General features: G+C 38.8%; 1 protein-coding gene across 1 annotated transcript in view; it reads left to right on the top strand.

The window, feature by feature from the left end:
- Positions 1-10,736: 10,736 nt before the first annotated feature.
- CDK13 (cyclin dependent kinase 13) overlaps positions 10,737-21,781 on the top strand; it is a 215,078-nt gene continuing 204,033 nt past the window's right edge. The window contains exon 1 of the mRNA XM_053714566.1: positions 10,737-12,914. Coding sequence (XP_053570541.1) covers positions 11,974-12,914 — 941 coding nt within the window. The 5' untranslated portion in view covers positions 10,737-11,973. The remainder of the gene's footprint in view (positions 12,915-21,781) is intronic.

The raw sequence follows: 21,781 nt of genomic DNA on the forward strand, positions 1-21,781 counted from the left end.
ACCAAAGCTAAGTGTATCTGCTGTAAACTTTTGGTAGCTATTCCTCCAGCTGTTGTTTGTATTGATTGTCATGACAAACTTGTTAAAGCAGATAATATTTCCTTTAGTAAAGTACCATTGCCTGTTGCAGTTCCTTCAACATCTAAGGTGCAGAATGTTCCTGATAATATAAGAGATTTTGTTTCTGAATCCATAAAGAAGGCTATGTCTGTTATTTCTCCTTCTAGTAAACATAAAAAATCTTTTAAAACTTCTCTCCCTACAGATGAATTTTTAACTGAACATCATCATTCTGATTCTGATGATTTCTCTGGTTCAGAGGATTCTGTCTCAGAGGTTGATGCTGATAAATCTTCATGTTTATTTAAAATGGAATTTATTCGTTCTTTACTTAAAGAAGTCCTAATTGCTTTAGAAATAGAGGATTCTGGTCCTCTTGATACTAAATCTAAACGTTTAAATAAGGTTTTTAAAACTCCTGTAGTTATTCCAGAAGTTTTTCCTGTTCCTGATGCTATTTCTGCAGTAATTTCCAAAGAATGGGATAATTTGGGTAATTAATTTACTCCTTCTAAACGTTTTAAGCAATTATATCCTGTGCCGCCTGACAGATTAGAATTTTGGGACAAGATCCCTAAAGTTGATGGGGCTATTTCTACCCTTGCTAAACGTACTACTATTCCTACGTCAGATGGTACTTCGTTTAAGGATCCTCTAGATAGGAAAATGGAGTCCTTTCTAAGAAAAGCTTATCTGTGTTCAGGTAATCTTCTTAGACCTGCTATATCTTTGGCTGATGTTGCTGCAGCTTCAACTTTTTGGTTGGAAACTTTAGCGCAACAAGTAACACATCGTGATTCTCATGATATTATTATTCTTCTTCAACATGCTAATAATTTTATCTGTGATGCCATTTTTGATATTATCAGAGTTGATGTCAGGTTTATGTCTCTAGCTATTTTAGCTAGAAGAGCTTTATGGCTTAAAACTTGGAATGCTGATATGGCTTCTAAATCAACTTTACTTTCCATTTCTTTCCAGGGTAACAAATTATTTGGTTCTCAGTTGGATTCCATTATTTCAACTGTTACTGGTGGGAAAGGAACTTTTTTACCACAGGATAAAAAATTTAAAGGTAAAAACAGGGCTAATAATCGTTTTCGTTCCTTTCGTTTCAACAAAGAACAAAAGCCTGATCCTTCATCCTCAGGAGCAGTTTCAGTTTGGAGACCATCTCCAGTCTGGAATAAATCCAAGCCAGCTAGAAAGGCAAAGCCTGCTTCTAAGTCCACATGAAGGTGCGGCCCTCATTCCAGCTCAGCTGGTAGGGGGCAGGTTACGTTTTTTCAAAGAAATTTGGGTCAATTCTGTTCACAATCTTTGGATTCAGAGCATTGTTTCAGAAGGGTACAGAATTTGTTTCAAGTTGAGACCTCCTGCAAAGAGATTTTTTCTTTCCCGTGTCCCAGTAAATCCAGTAAAAGCTCAAGCATTTCTGAAATGTGTTTCAGATCTAGAGTTGACTGGAGTAATTATGCCAGTTCCAGTTTCGGAACAGGGGATGGGGTTTTATTCAAATCTCTTCATTGTACCAAAGAAGGAGAATTCCTTCAGACCAGTTCTGGATCTAAAAATATTGAATCGTTATGTAAGGATACCAACATTCAAGATGGTAACTGTAAGGACTATCTTACCTTTTGTTCAGCAAGGGAATTATATGTCCACAATAGATTTACAGGATGCATATCTGCATATTCCGATTCATCCAGATCACTATCAGTTTCTGAGATTCTCTTTCCTAGACAAGCATTACCAGTTTGTGGCTCTGCCGTTTGGCCTAGCTACAGCTCCAAGAATTTTTACAAAGGTTCTCGGTGCCCTGCTGTCTGTAATCAGAGAACAGGGTATTGTGGTATTTCCTTATTTGGACGATATCTTGGTACTTGCTCAGTCTTTACATTTAGCAGAATCTCATACGAATCGACTTGTGTTGTTTCTTCAAGATCATGGTTGGAGGATCAATTTACCAAAAAGTTATTTGATTCCTCAGACAAAGGTAACCTTTCTGGGTTTCCAGATGGATTCAGTGTCCATGACTCTGTCTTTAACAGACAAGAGACGTTTAAAATTGATTACAGCTTGTCGAAACCTTCAGTCACAATCATTCCCTTCGGTAGCCTTATGCATGGAAATTCTAGGTCTTATGACTGCTGCATCGGACGCGATCCCCTTTGCTCGTTTTCACATGCGACCTCTTCAGCTCTGTATGCTGAAGCAATGGTGCAAGGATTACACGAAGATATCTCAATTAATATCTTTAAAACCGATTGTTCGACACTCTCTAACATGGTGGACAGATCACCATCGTTTAATTCAGGGGGCTTCTTTTGTGCTTCCGACCTGGACTGTAATTTCAACAGATGCAAGTCTCACAGGTTGGGGAGCTGTGTGGGGATCTCTGACGGCACAAGGAGTTTGGGAATCTCAGGAGGTAAGATTACCGATCAATATTTTGGAACTCCGTGCAATTTTCAGAGCTCTTCAGTTTTGGCCTCTTCTGAAGAGAGAATCGTTCATTTGTTTTCAGACAGACAATGTCACAACTGTGGCATACATCAATCATCAAGGAGGGACTCACAGTCCTCTGGCTATGAAAGAAGTATCTCGAATTTTGGTTTGGGCGGAATCCAGCTCCTGTCTAATCTCTGCGGTTCACATTCCAGGTGTAGACAATTGGGAAGCGGATTATCTCAGTCGCCAAACGTTGCATCCGGGCGAATGGTCTCTTCACCCAGAGGTATTTCTTCAGATTGTTCAAATGTGGGAACTTCCAGAAATAGATCTGATGGCGTCCCATCTAAACAAGAAACTTCCCAGGTATCTGTCCAGATCCCGGGATCCTCAGGCGGAGGCAGTGGATGCATTATCACTTCCCTGGAAGTATCATCCTGCCTATATCTTTCCGCCTCTAGTTCTTCTTCCAAGAGTAATCTCCAAGATTCTGAAGGAATGCTCGTTTGTTCTGCTGGTAGCTCCGGCATGGCCTCACAGGTTTTGGTATGCGGATCTTGTCCGGATGGCCTCTTGCCAACCGTAGACTCTTCCGTTAAGACCAGACCTTCTGTCACAAGGTCCTTTTTTCCATCAGGATCTGAAATCCTTAAATTTAAAGGTATGGAGATTGAACGCTTGATTCTTGGTCAAAGAGGTTTCTCTGACTCTGTGATTAATACTATGTTACAGGCTCGTAAATCTGTATCTCGAGAGATATATTATAGAGTCTGGAAGACTTATATTTCTTGGTGTCTTTCTCATCATTTTTCCTGGCATTCTTTTAGAATACCGAGAATTTTACAGTTCCTTCAGGATGGTTTAGATAAGGGTTTGTCCGCAAGTTCTTTGAAAGGACAAATCTCTGCTCTTTCTGTTCTTTTTCACAGAAAGATTGCTATTCTTCCTGATATTCATTGTTTTGTACAAGCTTTGGTTCGTATAAAACCTGTCATTAAGTCAATTTCTCCTCCTTGGAGTTTGAATTTGGTTCTGGGAGCTCTTCAAGCTCCTCCGTTTGAACCTATGCATTCATTGGACATTAAATTACTTTCTTGGAAAGTTTTGTTCCTTTTGGCCATCTCTTCTGCCAGAAGAGTTTCTGAATTATCTGCTCTTTCTTGTGAGTCTCCTTTTCTGATTTTTCATCAGGATAAGGCGGTGTTGCGAACTTCTTTTGAATTTTTACCTAAAGTTGTGAATTCCAACAACATTAGTAGAGAAATTGTGGTTCCTTCATTATGTCCTAATCCTAAGAATTCTAAGGAGAAATCGTTGCATTCTTTAGATGTTGTTAGAGCTTTGAAATATTATGTTGAAGCTACGAAATCTTTTCGTAAGACTTCTAGTCTATTTGTTATCTTTTCCGGTTCTAGAAAAGGCCAGAAAGCTTCTGCCATTTCTTTGGCATCTTGGTTGAAATCTTTAATTCATCTTGCCTATGTTGAGTCGGGTAAGACTCCGCCTCAAAGAATTACAGCTCATTCTACTAGGTCAGTTTCTACTTCCTGGGCGTTTAGGAATGAAGCTTCGGTTGACCAGATCTGCAAAGCAGCTACTTGGTCCTCTTTGCATACTTTTACTAAATTCTACCATTTTGATGTATTTTCTTCTTCTGAAGCAGTCTTTGGTAGAAAAGTACTTCAGGCAGCGGTTTCAGTTTGAATCTTCTGCTTATGTTTTTCGTTAAACTTTATTTTGGGTGTGGATTTTTCAGCAGGAATTGGCTGTCTTTATTTTATCCCTCCCTCTCTAGTGACTCTTGTGTGGAAAGATCCACTTCTTGGGTAGTCATTATCCCATACGTCACTAGCTCATGGACTCTTGCTAATTACATGAAAGAAAACATAATTTATGTAAGAACTTACCTGATAAATTCATTTCTTTCATATTAGCAAGAGTCCATGAGGCCCGCCCTTTTTTTGTGGTGGTTATGATTTTGTATAAAGCACAATTATTCCAATTCCTTATTTTATATGCTTTCGCACTTTTTTTCTTATCACCCCACTTCTTGGCTATTCGTTAAACTGAATTGTGGGTGTGGTGAGGGGTGTATTTATAGGCATTTTGAGGTTTGGGAAACTTTGCCCCTCCTGGTAGGAATGTATATCCCATACGTCACTAGCTCATGGACTCTTGCTAATATGAAAGAAATGAATTTATCAGGTAAGTTCTTACATAAATTATGTTTTTTAATGTCTGAGAAATAAAGTATTACGATTTTAGCAGTACCTTTCTTGTTTGCCATGTGTTACACACATTGCGGGGTAATAACACAACAGGACCACTGACAGGCTTACATTAAGTGTATTGTAGGAAGTGTTACTGCCTATTACTAGAGGATCCCACTATCCCTCTTACCAGACTGTGCTCCAGCTCCTCCCACCAGCAGCAGCAGTGTTTATTGAAGTGTTTCTGTTCTCTGTCCAGAGGAAACTTAGTTCCTCCTGCAAAAATAGTGCAGGATCTCCGTTCCCATGTGTTCCCGCTTGACTTGCCCCCTGCGTACCCCTACCAGGTGTGTCCGATGTCATGACACACTGGTGACCTGATCAGAGGCAGAGCTGTTACCTCAGTAACATCAGGGATGCTTAAAGGCCGAGCAGCTCTTTGAAATATTGAACTTGTCAATATTACAGGATACATCAAACATTATAAAATTAGCAACAGTTACCAAAAAGTGTTATTGTATATCCGTTCTAACCTAGTTTAATACATTCGTCTCATGATAATTTTGATAGCCTGTATATTCATTATGATCTTACTATGGTTGTTATAGTTAGCAAGCACCACATTGTACTAAGTTTTAAGCTTAAAAGCATCATACAGGGTTAAAAATGTGTTAAAGGGATAGTCTAGTCAAAATTAAACTATCATGATTCAAATACAGCATGCAATTTTAAGCAACTTTCTAATTTACTCCTTACTATTTAATAAAGCTGGAAAGTAAGCCTAGGAGCCAGACCATTGGGTAGCACTTGCTGCTTGGTGGCTACGTTTAGACACCAATCACCAAGCACTACCCAGGTTCTGAACCAAAAATGAGCCAGCTCCTAAGCTTACATTCTTGCTTTTTCAAATAAAGATACCAAGAGAACAAAGAAAATGTGATAATTGGAGTAAATTAGAAAGTTGCTTAAAATTGCATGCTCATCAGAATCATGAAAGCTTAATTTTGACTAGACTATCCCTTTAATTAGTACAATTATAATACAAATAAAAGGGTCATTGGATTAAGAAAACTATTAAATAACACCCAAATATTTATACAATCATCAGAAGCACATAATCTAAAAGAAATGCAAGGACAGCACTCATAGGAAATACAAACATGCCTATTATAATTAGACAAACTGTTCAAAATAGAACAGAAAAGAATTCAAGGACAGTTCTCACTTACAATCAGAATTAATTGTCCTTGGTATACTATATTATGCCATTCTTTACTCTATGAGATTAATAATTTGACTTATAGTCCATAAATCACAACGATCCAAAAAACAAACAAACTTGAAATTATGATTATTTACAAAAACACTCCAGACTTTATTACTATTAACAGGGCACCCATGAACATCACCCTTAAAGTGAAGGTAAATCCTAGCATTTTACAAACGCTAGAATTTACTATTGAAACAAATAAAGGGGACTTTCATTCATGAAGTATAAGATACTTCATGTAGAAAGCTCATTTATTTGATTCAATTGATTGCCGTTTTTACCTTGTACAGCAGCCCACGGCAAAAAAAAATTTGGCTAAGAGGTGACGTTTTCACCTCTTAGCCAATAACCGTGCGGTAAATCCGGCTTGGCGCCCATGGGAGCCGGATTTACCACACGGCTATTGGCTAAGAGGTGAAACCGTCACCTCTTAGCCAAAAATTTTTTTGCGTGGGTTCCTGTACAAGGTAAAAACGGCGATAGATTGAATCAAATAAAGGAGCTTTCTACATGAAGTACCTTATACTTCATAAATGAAAGTCCCCTTTATTTGTTTCAATAGTAAATCCTAGCGTTTGTAAAACAACTTCCGCCTCTGCAAAAGAACTTCTTCAACTCACTTCCTCTTCCGGCCTGTCACAATGGACTGACTCTCCCACTCACAAAGATGGTCATTCCCTTGACCTGATTTTCCCCTATCGATGCACTATCTCAAATTTAACAAACTCCCCTTTTCCTCTCTCTGACCACCATCTCCTAACTTGCAACATCACTTCCCTACCTACAACTCCCCCTCCCTTTACCCCTCTTACCAAACTTCACAGAAGCACTAAGTCACTAGATCTGCAACAGCTCGCTAGCTCTCTCAAACCTCTCCTCTCATCCATCACCTCCTTTTCCTGCCCTGACCAATCTATCTGCCACTATAACTCCACCCTTACATCGGTCATTGACAATCTAGCCCCTCCAACCATAGCTCTGAAACCACACTCTCATCCTCAGCCCTGGCATACTCCTCTGACACGATATCTACGCAGCTGTTCCCGTACTGCTGAGCGACACTGGAGGAAATCTCGGAGTTCAGCTGACTTTCTTCACTACAAGTTCATCCTGAACTCCTACTACTCTGCCCTTAATCTCTATAAGCAACAATACTTCTCTAATCTCATATCTACTCTTTCCTCTAACCCAAAACATCTGTTCTCCACGTTCAATACTCTTCTCCACCCACCCCCACCTCCTAATACAACCTCTCTCTCAGCTCAAGATTTTGCCAGCCACTTCAAAAACAAAATTGACTCCATCAGAAGTGAAATCAGCTCTCAACATACTACCAATCTCCCACCCCCTCAAAAGCTCACAATCATCCAAAACCCAAATATCAAAAAATGCAGCTCTTTTGCCCCTGTTAACGAGGATGAAGTTTCTGCCCTTATACTGTCCTCCCACCTCACTACCTGTCCACTCGACCCCATCCCCTCACAGCTACTCCCCTCCCTCTCTTCTACCCTCACCCCCATTTTCAACCTCTCCCTCAGCACTGGTATATTTCCCTCATCTCTAAAACATGCACTGGTCACACCTATCCTCAAAAAACCTTCCCTCGATCCAACCTCCCCATCCAACTACTGCCCTATTTCCCTACTCCCTCTTGCCTCAAAACTCCTAGAAAAGCTAGTAAATGCATGTCTATCCCATTTCCTTACACTAAACTCTCTTCTTGACCCACTGCAATCTGGATTTCGTCCCCATCACTCTACAGAGACAGCAATTGTCAAGGTTAACAACAACCTACTTACAGCAAAATCCAAAGGCCACTTCTCTCTGCTTATCCTCCTTGACCTGTCTGCAGCCTTTGACACTGTTGACCACCCTCTTCTGCTCCAAACCCTCCAATCCTTCGGCATCTGCGACACAGCTCTTTCGTGGTTCTCTTCCTATCTAACTAACCGTACATTTAGTGTAGCCTTCTCCGGAGCATCCTCTACCCCGTTACCACTTTCTGTTGGGGTACCTCAAGGCTCTGTCCTCGGTCCCCTTCTCTTTTCAATCTACACTTCATTATTAGGTTCCTTAATAAAGTCCCATGGGTTTCAATATCAATTGTATACCGATGACACCCAAATCTACCTCTCTGCACCAGACCTACCTCCTTCCTTACTAACCCGTGTCACTAACTGTCTTTTTCATATCTAATCTTGGATGTCCTCTCACTACCTTAAGCTAAATCTCTCCAAAACTGAACTCCTTATTTTTCCCCCTTCTTCCAATGTTGCCACCCCCAAAATTTCTTTAACTGTTGATAATTCAATCATTACTCCTACCCCGCATGCCCGATGTCTTGGGGTCACACTTTACTCAGATCTTTCCTTCACTCCTCACCTTCAGTCCTTGGCTAAAGCCTGCCGCTTCCACCTTAAAAACATTGCTAAAATTAAACATTTCCTTACACAAGATACAAGTAAGATTTTAATCCACTCTCTCATCCTTTCCCGCCTCGACTACTGCAACTCCGTCCTCTCTGGTCTTCCTAGCTACCGCATAGCTCCTTTACAATCCATTATGAATGCCTCTGCCAGGCTCATCTTCCTTACTCGTCGATCTTCATCTGCTGCGCCTCTCTGCCAATACCTTCACTGGCTAATTCTTGCCACTAGGATTAAACACAAAATCCTCACTCTGACATACAAAGCTCTCAACTGCACTGCTCACCCCTACATTTCAGAACTTGTCTCCAGATACTCTCCCTCCCGTCCCCTTTGATCAGCTCAGGATCTCCTCCTCTCTTGTTACTTCCTCAAATTCCCGTCTACAGGACTTCTCCAGACTTGCCCCCATCTTGTGGAACTCCCTGCCTCGCTCCACAAGACTCTCCCCTAGTTTTAACAGCTTCAAGCGCTCCCTAAAAACTCTACTATTCAGGAATGCTTACAACCAACACTAACCTTTCCTAACTCCATTGCTTTCCCCTTGAACCCCTTAGAATCTATGCCTACTATACCTATGAGCCCAGCTGTTTGCAGATCGCTTTCATAAGAGCCGACTACAACAGTGAAACTCTCGGCAGGGCCCTCTACCCACTTGATCCCTGCAAAAGCTATCCTGTATATTGACTATGTTTACAGCGCTGCGGAATCTGTTGGCGCTCTACAAATACCTGATAATAATAATAATAATAAGCCTTCCCCACATAGTAATATATATATGTGTGTCAACAAATATCTGTATTTATTGGAGCCCTTTCCAGTCAAACACTTTGTCATATACCATATCCCTTTTAAAATTGTTTTATCAATATTAAAATTATATTTTTTTATTACAAAGTGTATATATGAGTGTAATACTTTATTTTAATTTGTTTTTGATGTGTTTTGTGAAAAAAAAAAATATTAACCCTTGCACTTATCTTCAGGTCTGAAGCTATATTTTCCCTTTTTTAAAATAAATAGTAAAATATACTCTCTCTGCAGGTTCCTAACGTACCCTATACTTTGGTGCATTTCATTTTTTTTACAAGACTTGGATGGCATGGCTTACTAAGAGAATGCATCACCCAAGACACAGTAAAGCCTGTTCCAGAAATTATTCATATTTTGCTTCTTCTTTTTAAAGCAATGTTGGTGCCTTGATCTTCACTACTATGCACATGAATATCTGGGGACCTGACTATTGATACTGCTTTACAGCATGATGTGGATATTGGGGAAGTGCATATGTTCAGCATCAGTATCAACAGTGATATAAAGTATCATTTTTTGTGTGGCTTAAATACTTTTTGGACCTGTGTTAATGTTTTAGCTTTTGTGTGATGTAATCAGAAATGTCACTGTTTTTCTTTTTTCCCCCCAGAATTCTACAAAGCTAAGAAAGGCATAGAGTGTATTTATTAAAAGGTATTCATTTGTATTTGAGTGCGAAAATTATGCCTTGCATTTTTCACCATCAGTACATCTAAGTGAAATTTTGAAAGACAATTTAATTAATGCTCTGTATTGTGGTTCATACACATTATCATATTTGTTGCATCTTTGGAAAGTTTAATTAACTAAACTGCTACAGGAGACAGACAAATCATTTATTTTGTGGTATTACCATTATTAAAAATCGCATTAGTTCAATGTAAAACAATACATATTATTAATATAGTATAATTGTGGAATATTGTAATGTTATTGTATTAGGTTGTAGAAATCAGATGTTTAAGAGTAGAGATCGATTAATATATATTTATAAAAATATTACATTATTGTAATATCGACTTTATATAAATTATGTAGGTCAAGTCTCTTAAATGAAAACAATAGTTGTCATAATAAGCTATAAGGGTTTTAAATATATATTATAGCTACAACTCCAAATAAAATTATGGCAATTTTTTTCCCCACAATAATATTTAGGTCTGTAATTTAAAGGGCAGGGTGTGGTACCACTTAGCCACTAGCAATCCTTGCATAATAATATATATTTATTAAGTAGGTATATGTGACAGGCATCCGCCTAAGTCCCATTTTACCATTGTATACCTAGTCCAAGTATAGCGCTACACTTACTGTATATATGAATGGCTTTATATTCTATTAAAAATAACAGTCCACACTTGCCAACAACAAATATTACACCTGCACAATCAGATTTGTGAAAGTTGTGAAACGTAATACGAAATTATTGAAACTGAAACCAACGAGAACAGCAGAAGAGAAGGAGGTGGAGACTTCAGAGAGGGAGGAACAGTCACTATTTAACCCTAAACTAATATCTTTCCTCTCAGAAAGCCGGTTAGAAACCAGCTACCGGAATCATTCGTGGATTCGTTTACAACCTGTCTCCGAATTAATAACAATGTAATTACAGCAAGAGGAAAACCAACTAGTAACATATCGCTGTCAGTGACACGTTGTGTACGGTACAGGCAGTGATTGTTTACTGCTCGCTGTTGTGAAGTGTAGATTTGTTCTTTGACAAGCAGTCCCTCCCTGCCATGTGCTGAAGTGGGAGGTTTGAGTTAGAGGGGTAAAGATTTGTACTGTTGCCTGCGAGAAGAGGACACCATGGAGTCACGACTTCCGTGTTTAGCCTTTTTCAGGCCTGTGTGACTGTGACAGACTTTAAGCTGGGTGACATCTACAAGCTACCAGCCAATAGAGCAGCAAACTACACTTATTTTTTTTTCTAGAGGATCCTCTGGGCATAAATTGAACACCATGAACCGTCTTCTCCTCCCACTCCAAATTACATAGGAACTTTTTAAAACTTTAAGGATTATTTCTCTCCATCAAGTATTTTTTACTCTGGATTTCCTTTACTCTTTTGGCCATGGGCTGACTTATTCACACGAGGAAACACAAACCATGAATCTGTATATATATTTCTTGAGAAACCTTTTTTTTTTCTCCAGCTGATTACTCCATTATTTCAAACTTCTTTCTGAACAAAACGAATGTGTATATATGTGTTGATAGTGTATATATAGATTTTGTTTGGTAAAACTTGACTTCAGTCTATGAGTTTTGATTTGCTTAAAGATCATTGTTTTTTTTATATATATATTAAAATTACATAATTATTTTAGGGCTTTCGTTCTAGAATATACGTTTCTCAGTGTTAAGTGTGTTTACTTCCTGTCAGAGCAGTGAAGTCATTGAATATACGAGGCAACTATAGATAACCTTTATCAAATATAATATAGTTCAAAAGTATCTCGTAGAAATAAAATTTGCACAGAACATTTTTGCGTGTATTTATAGAGGACTCTGGTACTTTTGACTGAAATTAATAAGCAGTTAGTGGGGAAAATAGGGGTGTGGGAAAATAAATTAGAAAACTGAGAGAAGTGAAGAGAGAGAGAGGAATAGTGGAATAAAGGGACGTTGGAAGAGTGAGGTCAGGTGCATAGGGTGTTAGGGAAAGGCAGCAGAGAGTGGAGGACGTTGTGTATAGAAGGCAGGGGGCAGTTTGTTTGGGGTGTTTTATACTTTGCCCCTGATGCCGGGCAGTTCAGACACCGCTTTGCCCCCTATCCCGGCTCTATCTACATCTTCCTCGGCGGCCTCCTCGGTGTCAGGACAACACCGGAGGTCCCGGGACGCTTCAGGGAAAAGGAAAAGTCGTCACCAGAAAAAGAAGAGGCGAGTCCGGGAGCAGGAGATGATAGGTGCCCCTCTGGGTTTGGGAGGAGAGAGCCGGGGTTTGAAACATGGAAAGCGGCGCCATGAGCGGAGAAAGAAACGGAAAGACCGAGAAGGTGGCTCGAAGAAGAGGAGTATGTCTAAGCAGGACGGAACCACCAGCACGGTGGTTGAATATGATGATGTGAGCTCGTTATCTGAAGGAGCACTGTCCGAGGTTGAGCAAGGCCAGCTTCCGCCAGAGCCAGTCATAAAACTAGGCCTTGGTTCGACCCCGGTCTCTTCTAGATCCCCTACCCCTATTGCACTACCTCCTAGCCCCCTTACACAGCTACGCCAGGCCGTGGATGCTGAGCGTAGAAGAAAGATAGAATCTTACAAGGAGGAGCCAAGGCGCAGGGAGGAAGGGGCTTCTAGGGAAGGAAACCGTAGCGAGGACAGGAGAAGGAGGTCGGACCTTCACGAGCAGCCTATGTTGGCTCCACCGTGGAGACAGCAGGGGGACACGGGAAAAATTGTAGAACCCAGGCTCGCGGCCTCTTCTAGGCCTAAAAAAGACGAGGCCGCGGCCTATAACAAACATCAGCCCAAGGCCTACAGGGACGACAAGCATCACAAAGCAGCTTCTCTGAGTAACCACCGCAAGAAGTCTACCAGCCCCACCCGTTCCCCAAGCCCCGGGTACAGCGGGCACCGCCAATCTCGACGATCACCAAGCTACGGTAACTACGACAGGGCTGATAACTCACCACCCCTGTCAAGGCGGAGATCCCGGAGTCCGTACAGTCCTGTTAGCAGGTTAGTAAAGGGATGGGGTTTTATAATTTAAAACTTGTTTGTTAATATTATTTAGAATAACTATTAATGTATGCACATTTTATATATTCGGATAGTTATAACTTTAGATAGAAAAATGTATTGCATTAGTATTACTTTAGTACCTACCAAACTAATAGAACTCTTACACATTATTTGAAGTAATCACCCCAGTGTTTATGATCTAATTTAGAAACAAAACTATATATATATATATATATATATATATATATATATATATATATATATATATATATATATATATATATATATATATATATATATACACACAAAAATATTAGCCCTAATGGTTTCTGGCTTTAGTATATGACATTAAACAGCTGTAGTTGTTTTGTTAGTCCTGGGTATCAGTTTTAAGGAATAATTGTGTGATTCAGAAGAGCATGTAACCTGTTTATGATTTTAAAGAAGTATGTTAGAGTTCTCAAGAGTTGTGTCCCTCAGGAGTTGCTTTAGGTTCTGGGTTCATTACTACTTGAAAAGGGTTTAATGGAGAATTATAGTTTGTTTTTATTTTAATTGTACTAGTATTTATATCAATTGCCATGTTTTTAAAGAGACATTCCATTGGAAACAATTGTTAAAGCTTTTTATTTCTTGAATGTATGTTGGGACACTGTACTGTAAATTTGTTTCCCTTTTAAAGAGATACTAAATCCAAGATCTTTCTTTCTAGTTTATTCCTATTAATTTTTCTTCATTATCTTGCTATCTTTATTTGAAATGCAAAAATGAAAGCTTTAGGTATCAGCCCATTTTTAGGTTCAGCCCCTGGGTAGCGCTTGCTGATTGGTGTCTAAATGTAGCCACCAATTTGCAAGCGCTATCCAGGGTACTGAACCAAAAATAGACTGGCTGCTTAGCTTTGATTCCTGCATTTTCAAATAAAGATTGCATGAGAACGAAAAACATTTATAATAGTTGTAAATTATAAAGTTGCTTAAAATTGAATGGTCTATCTGAATCATGAGAGAAAAAAATTGGGTTTAGTATCAATTTTAATGGGTTTTTAATGATTTGTTTACTGCACAATTTGAAATTTATTTGAACGTTATTTCTTTGTGTTTTTTTTCCCATTTGAAACCTGTTTTTTCTCATTAAAACATCACCTATTATCAAGGATATGCCAATTTAAATGGGCTTTCTTTTGTACACAGTCTAATTTTTGAAATGCTAATTAACGAGACGGTTTACTCAAAAAAAAAAAAATACAAAAAAAAATCCCCTTTTAATTTGTTCCCAATGATCCACTTTAGCTGCTGGAGTGTATTAAATTGTTTACAAGTATTTCCATTACCCTTATATTGGCATTTGAATTAGTTTATTTAGCATGTGATATCCCCACCCATCCTGAAAGTTTTTGGCCTCGAGGCCAAGCTGTGTTAACACAGCCAGTAGAAGAAATTACACTCCCAGTGGGTTATAGAAGAGATAAGGCAATAAAATGTTAATTTTCCATTGTTCTCTCCAAGTATTGGTGATTGGTTTATGGACAGATATAAGATAAAGAAGCAGGTACATTTACACAATGTGATAAAGTAATGAGATCTGATTATACCTACAAGCTCAACCCATTTTCTTAGTTTGTGGCTTCAAAACACAAAATCATCTAATTCATATACAGAAAAAAGCCTTAAAAACGCAAATCTTATACATTTTATACTCTGCAGCTGGTAAAAAAAAGTAATTGGAAACACATTAAGGGAAAAACAATTTTATAGTATACTGTCCCTTTATGGCTGGAGGAGTTCAATGAGCAAAACCAGCTATTTCATTTGTACAACATCTCTTTACCACCCCCACTTGGAAGTCTTATCTCCTGTTTTTGCATATCTGTTCTACAGATCTTACAATTTTTAGTGTAGGTGGTGTTGTCAGCAGGCAAAACGGCTATTTCAAATGGCAGACTAAAGGTAAAGGCATTTGCAAACAATTACACTCCAGCAGGTAAAATGGATCACTGAGAACACACTAAAGGAGAGAAACAAATTACAGTACAATGTTCCTTTTTAAGGGCCCTGTTGAGTAAGACTTGGTGGTAGATAAGTGCATTCGGATCCTTTGTGAGGTGGCTGCTTATGTCGTTTTGGCTTTTTTCGGAGCCGTATTTTTTTCTTGTTAGAGATCACCACACTACGATCTGGATTTGCATTCTGATCCTCATAAATGATACAAATGATCATATGTACTTGGTAAGTGGTTGGAGGCAGCCACTACAGATTGTGTTATCATCCATTTTTCATTCAGGAGTTACAATGCATTTCTGCTTTTGAGTGGGAGTTGAAAGTGACATAAAAGTGCAATAAGAAAATGTTCTAATCTGTTAGATCACTCTGATTGCACTGTTGCTTACATATAACTGTATTTCTTTCATGTTATTGGCAAGAGTCCATGAGCTAGTGACGTATGGAATATACAATCCTACCAGGAGGGGCAAAGTTTCCCAAACCTCAAAATGCCTATAAATACACCCTTCATCACACCCACAATTCAGTTTTACAAACTTTGCCTCCTATGGAGGTGGTGAAGTAAGTTTGTGCTAAGATTTCTACGTTGATATGCGCTTCTCCGCATTGTTGAAGCCTGATTCCTCTGTGTACAGCGAATGTCAGAGGGACGTGAAGGGAGTATCACTTATTGAATACGATGATTTCCCTAACGGGGGTCTTTTTCATAGGTTGTCTGTTATCGGTCGTAGAGATTCATCTCCTACCTCACCTTTTCAGATCGACGATATACTCTCAATTTACCATTACCTCTACTGATAACTGTTTTAGTACTGGTTTGGCTATCTGCTATATGTGGATGGGTGTCTTTTGGTAAGTATGTTTTTTTATTACTTAAGACACCTCAGCTATGGTTTGGCACTTTATGCATTTATATAAAGTTCTAAATATATGTATTGTACTTATATTTGCCATGAGTCAGGTTCATGTATTTCCTTCTGCAGACTGTCAGTTTCATATTTGGGGAAGTTAATATTAAGAAATATTTTTCTTACCTGGGGTTTAGTCTTTTTTTCAATTGACTACTTTGTTTCAAATTGCGGGCTGACTTAGGCTCGCAGGTGCGCCAAATGCTACACTTTATTGCGTCATTCTTGGTGCAAGAATTTTTTTGGCCTGAAAGGCACGCCCATTGATGCAAGTTCGTCATTTCCGGCGTTGTAATTGACGCAGAGGTTCACACAGGGTTGTGTCGTTAGTGGCGCGAGTGTGTCATTTCCGGACATGGTTGGCGGCAAAAAAAAATTTCAGTTACGCGGTGCGTCATACTTGGCGCTAAATTTTTTTTCATTATTTATTTGCCCCATTGCTTTTGCCTTTTTCTATATCAGAGGGCTATGCTATTTGCATTTTTTTCCCATTCCTGAAACGGTCATATAAGGAAATTGACAAATTTTGCTTTATGTTGTTTTTTCTTTTACATTTTGCAAGATGTCTCAATCTGATCCTGCCTCAGAAGTATCTGTTGGAACTTTGCTGCCTAATGTCGGTTCTACTAAAGCTAAGTGCATTATATTTCCAATTGTCATTGTATAATAAACTTTACATGCAGATATTGTATCCATCAGTTTATAGTACATTTACTGTTGTTCCTTCAACTTTTAATGTACATGTTATACCTATGAAATTTTAAGAATTTGTTTCTGATTCGATTCAGAAGGCTTTTGTCTGCTATTCTGCCTTCTAATTATTATAAAGGTCTTTTAAAACTTCTCATAAGGTTGATGAAATTTCAAATGACAGACAATGTAATGAATTATCCTTTTCTGATGAGGATCTATCTGAGTCAGAAGATCTTTCCTCAGATATTGACAATAACAAATCTACTTATTTATTTAAAATGAAGTCTTTTTGTTCTTTGTTAAAAAAGGTGTTAATTATTTTGGATATCATGGAAACTAGTGCTCTTGATATTAGAACTAGTAAATTCTGTTTTTTAAATCTCCTGTGATTGCTCCAGAGGTTTTTTTTTTCCGTTCCTGATGCTATTTCTTTTATGATTTCTATGGAATTAGTGGGGTACTTATTTTATTCCTTCTTCAAGGTTTTAAAAAAAACAAAACATTTTTATCTTTTTATCAGCAATTTCTATAGAGTTTTGGGAAAAGATCCTCAACTTATTGGGGCTATTTCTACTCTTGCTGAATGTACCTCTATTCCTATGGAAGATAGTACTTAAGTTCTTTTAGATAGGAGACTTTAATCTTATTTATATTCAGGTCGTCTCAGGCCTGCATTTTCTTTGGCTGATGTTGCAGCTGCATCAACTTTTTTGTTGGAGATTTAGCGCAACAAGAATTGGATTCTGATTTATTTAGTATTGTTTGCTTTCTGCAACATACTAATCAGTTCTGATGCCATTTTTTGATATCATTAAGATTGATGTTAGATCTATGTCTATAGCTATTCTTAGCTACAAGAGTTTGAGGCTTAAATCTTGGTGTGCTGTTATGACTTTAAGTCTAGATTGCTATTTCTTCTTTCCAAGGTAATAAGAGACCTAAAGGTAAATATTAAGCTTCTAAATTGTTTTCGTTCTTTTTTTTCAAATAAGTAACAAAAACCTAATCCTTCCCTATGAAATCTGTTTCCATTTGGAAACCTTTAAAGGGACAGTCAACACCAGAATTTTTGTTGTTTAAAAAGAAAGATAATCCCTTTATTACCCATTCCCCAGTTTTGCACAACCAACACAGTTATATTAATATACTTTTTACCTCTGTAATTATCTTGTATCTAAGCTTCTGCTGACTGCCCCTTATTTCAGTTCTTTTGACAGACATGCAGTTTAGCCAATCAGTGCTCAGTCCTAGGTCACTTTACCTGCATGATCTCAATGTTATCTATATGAAACATGTGAACTAATGCCCTCTAGTGGTGAAAATGTATTCAGATTAGAGGCAGTCTTCAAGGTCTAAGAAATTAGCATATGAACCTCCAAGTTTTAGCTTTCAACTAAGAATACCAAGAGAACAAAGCAAAATTGGTGATAAAAGTAAATTGGGAAGTTGTTTAAAATTGCATGCTTTTTTTTTTTTTTTTTTTTTTTTTTTCTTCTCATGTATCCCAAAAAATTCCAGTTATGCTTTCCTGAAGTGTGTTTCAGACCTGGAGCTTCAGGGGTAGTCATGCCAGTTCCTTTCCAGGGTCAAGGTCTGTCCTTCTTCTTTTTTTTTTTTTTTTTTTTTTTTTTTTTTTATTCAAATCTATTCTTTGTCTTGAAGGAAACTTCATTCAGACCAATTCTGGATCTGAAAATTTAGCAAGGACATTTTAGGTCCATTTTGAATTGCAGGATGTATACTTTTTTATATATATATATATATATATATATATATATATATATATATATATATATATATATATATATATATATATATATATATATATATATATATATATATATATATATATATATTCAGATCATTATCAGTTCCTGAGATTCTCTTTTCTTGACAAGCGTTACCATTTGGATTAGCAGCCGCTCAAAGAATCTTTTTTAAGTTTTTGGTGCCCTGCTTTATGGAAACCAGAGAGCAGGGTATTGCAGTGTTTCCTTATTTGGATGATATTGGTACTAGCTCAGTCCTCCATTCTGCAGAATCTCACACTAATCAACCAGTGTTGTTTCTTCGGAAACATGGTTGGAGGATCAATTTACCAAAGAGTTTCTTGATTCCTCAGACAAATGTCACCTTTTTAGGTTTCCAGATAGATTCAGTGTCCATGTCTCTAACAGACAAGAGACGTTTGAAAGTGGTTGCAGTCTGTCGGCACCTTCAGTCTCAGTCATTTCCTTCAGTGGTTATGTGCATGGAAAATTTAGGTCTCATGACTGCAGCATTGGATACATTTCTCTTTGCTCATTCTCACATGAGACCTCTCCAGCTTTGTTTGCTGCAATCCATGGTGCAGAGATTATATTAAGATATCTTAATTAATATCTTTAAATCCCAATATTTGACACTCTGACGTGGTGGTAAATCACCAGTGTTTAGTTCAAGGGGCTTCTTTGTTCGGCTAACCTGGACTATGATCTCTACAGATGCAAGTCTTTTTCAGGTTGGGAGCTGTTTGGGGATCTCTGATAGCACAAGCGGTTTTGGAAATCTCAAGAGGCGAGATTACCAATCAATATTTTAGATCTCCGTGCTATTCTCAGAGCTCTTCAGTTTTGGCCTTTGCTGAAGAGAGAACTGTTCATTTATTTTCAACCAGACAATATCACATTCAGTGACATTTGTCAATCAGCAGGGTTGGACTCACAATCCACAAGCTATGAAGAAGTATCTCTGATACTTGCTTGGGCGGAATCCAGCTCCTGTCTAATTTCTGCGGTCCGTATCCCAGATATAGACATTGGGAGGCGGATTATCTCAGCCGTCAGACTTTACATCCTGGGGAGTGGTTCCTCTATCCAGATGTGTTTTCTCAGATTGTTCAAGATATGGGGTCTTCCACAGATAGATCTGATGGCCTCTCATCTAAACAAGAGACTTCCCAGATGCCTGTCCAGGTTCAGGGATTTTCAGACGGAAACAGTGGGTGCGCTGACACTTCCTTGGTGTCATTAACCTGCTTATATTTCTCTTGCAAGGTATATCCAGTCCACGGCTTCATCCATTACTTGTGGGATATTCTCATTCCCTACAGGAAGTGGCAAAGAGAGCACACAGCAGAGCTGTCCATATAGCTCCCCCTCTAGCTCCACCCTCCAGTCATTCTCTTTGCCGGCTCTAAGCACTAGGGTCTCTCTACGGGAGGGTAAAGTGAATGTGGTGTTAGAGTTGCAGTTTTTTATCTTCAATCTGGCTTATGTTTTCCCACCGTTTCCCCTTCTCCCTCGTCTGGTCGCCAGAATCAAGCAGGAGAAGGCTTCAGTGATTCTGATAGCGCCTGCGTGGCCACGAAGGACTTGGTATGCAGACCTAGCGGACATGTCATCTGTCCCACCATGGACACTGCCAATGAGGCAGGATCTTCTAATACAGGGTCCATTCAAGCATCCAAATCTAGTTTCTCTGCGTCTGACTGCATGGAGACTGAACGCTTAATTCTATCAAAGCCTGCGTTCTCTGAGTCCATTATAGATACTCTAATTCAGGCTAGAAAGCCTGTCACCAGGAAAATCTACCATAAGATATGGCGAAAATATCTTTGTTGGTGTGAATCCAAGGGTTACTCATGGAATAAGATTAGGATTCCCAGGATATTGTCTTTTCTCCAAGAAGGATTGGAGAAAGGATTGTCTTCTAGTTCCTTAAAGGGACAGATATCTGCTCTGTCTATCCTTTTACACAAACGTCTGGCAGACGTACCAGACGTTCAAGCGTTTGCAAAGGCTTTAGTCAGAATCAAGCCTGTCTATAAACCTGTGGCTCCGCCATGGAGTCTAAATCTAGTTCTTTCAGTTCTTCAAGGGGTTCCGTTTGAACCTTTACATTCCATAGACATTAAGTTGTTATCTTGGAAAGTTTTTTGTTTTTGATAGCTATCTCTTCTGCTAGAAGAGTTCCAGAATTATCTGCCTGACAGTGTGATTCACCTTACCTGGTGTTCCATGCAGATAAGGTAGTTTTGCGTACTAAACCTGGTTTTCTTCCTAAAGTGGTTTCTAACAAGAATATTAACCAGGAAATAGTTGTTCCTTCTCTGTGTCCCAATCCTTCTTCGAAGAAGGAACGTTTGTTGCACAATCTTGATGTAGTTCGTGCTCTAAAGTTCTATTTGCAAGCAACTAAGGATTTCAGACAAACATCTTCCTTGTTTGTTATCTATTCTGGTAAGAGGAGAAGTCAGAAAGCGACTGCTACCTCTCTTTCCTTTTGGCTGAAAAGCATCATCCGTTTGGCCTATGAGACTGCTGGCCAGCAGCCTCCTGAAAGAATTACTGCTCATTCTACCAGAGCAGTGGCCTTCAGTGCATACTTTTGGCAAATTTTACAAATTCGATACTTTTGCTTCTTCGGAGGCTATTTTTGGGAGAGAGAGGTTTTGCAAGCAGTGGTGCCTTCCGTTTAAGGTACCTGTCTTGTTCCCTCCCTTCATCCGTGTCCTAAAGCTTTGGTATTGGTATCCCACAAGTAAGGATGAATCCGTGGACTGGATACACTTTGCAAGAGAAAACAGAATTTATGCTTACCTGATAAATTACTTTCTCTTGTGGTGTATCCAGTCCATGGCCCGCCCTGTTATTTAAGTCAGGTTACATTTTTTTTGTTTAAACTACAGTCACCACTGCACCCTATGGTTTCTCCTTTTTCTTCCTAACCTTTGGTCGAATGACTGGGGGGTGGAGCTAGAGGGGGAGCTATATGGACAGCTTTGCTGTGTGCTCTCTTTGTCACTTCCTGTAGGGAATGAGAATATCCCACAAGTAATGGATGAAGCCGTGGACTGGATACACCGCAAGAGAAAGTAATTTATCAGGTAAGCATAAATTCTGTTTTTCCCGCCTCTAGTTCTTACTCCAAGAGTGATTTTCAGAATCATCATGGAACAATCGTTTGTGTTTCTGGTGGCTCCAGCATGGCCCTGCAGGTTTTGGTATGCGGATCTTGTTCGGATGTCCAGTTACCAACCTTGGCCATTTCCGTTAAGGCTGGACCTACTGTCTCAAGGTCTGTTTTTCCATCAGGATCTCAAATTATTAAATTTGAAGGTATGGAAATTGAATGCTTAGTATTAATCACTGAGTTAGAGAAACCTCTATGACTTAGCACTATGTAACAAGCTCGTAAATCTGTCTCTAGAAAGATTTATTAATGAGTTTGGAAGACCTACATTTTATGGTATTCTTCTCATTAATTCTCTTGTCATTCT

This window comes from Bombina bombina, chromosome 5 (genome assembly GCF_027579735.1).
Source record: "Bombina bombina isolate aBomBom1 chromosome 5, aBomBom1.pri, whole genome shotgun sequence".
Taxonomy (NCBI): Eukaryota; Metazoa; Chordata; class Amphibia; order Anura; family Bombinatoridae; genus Bombina; species Bombina bombina.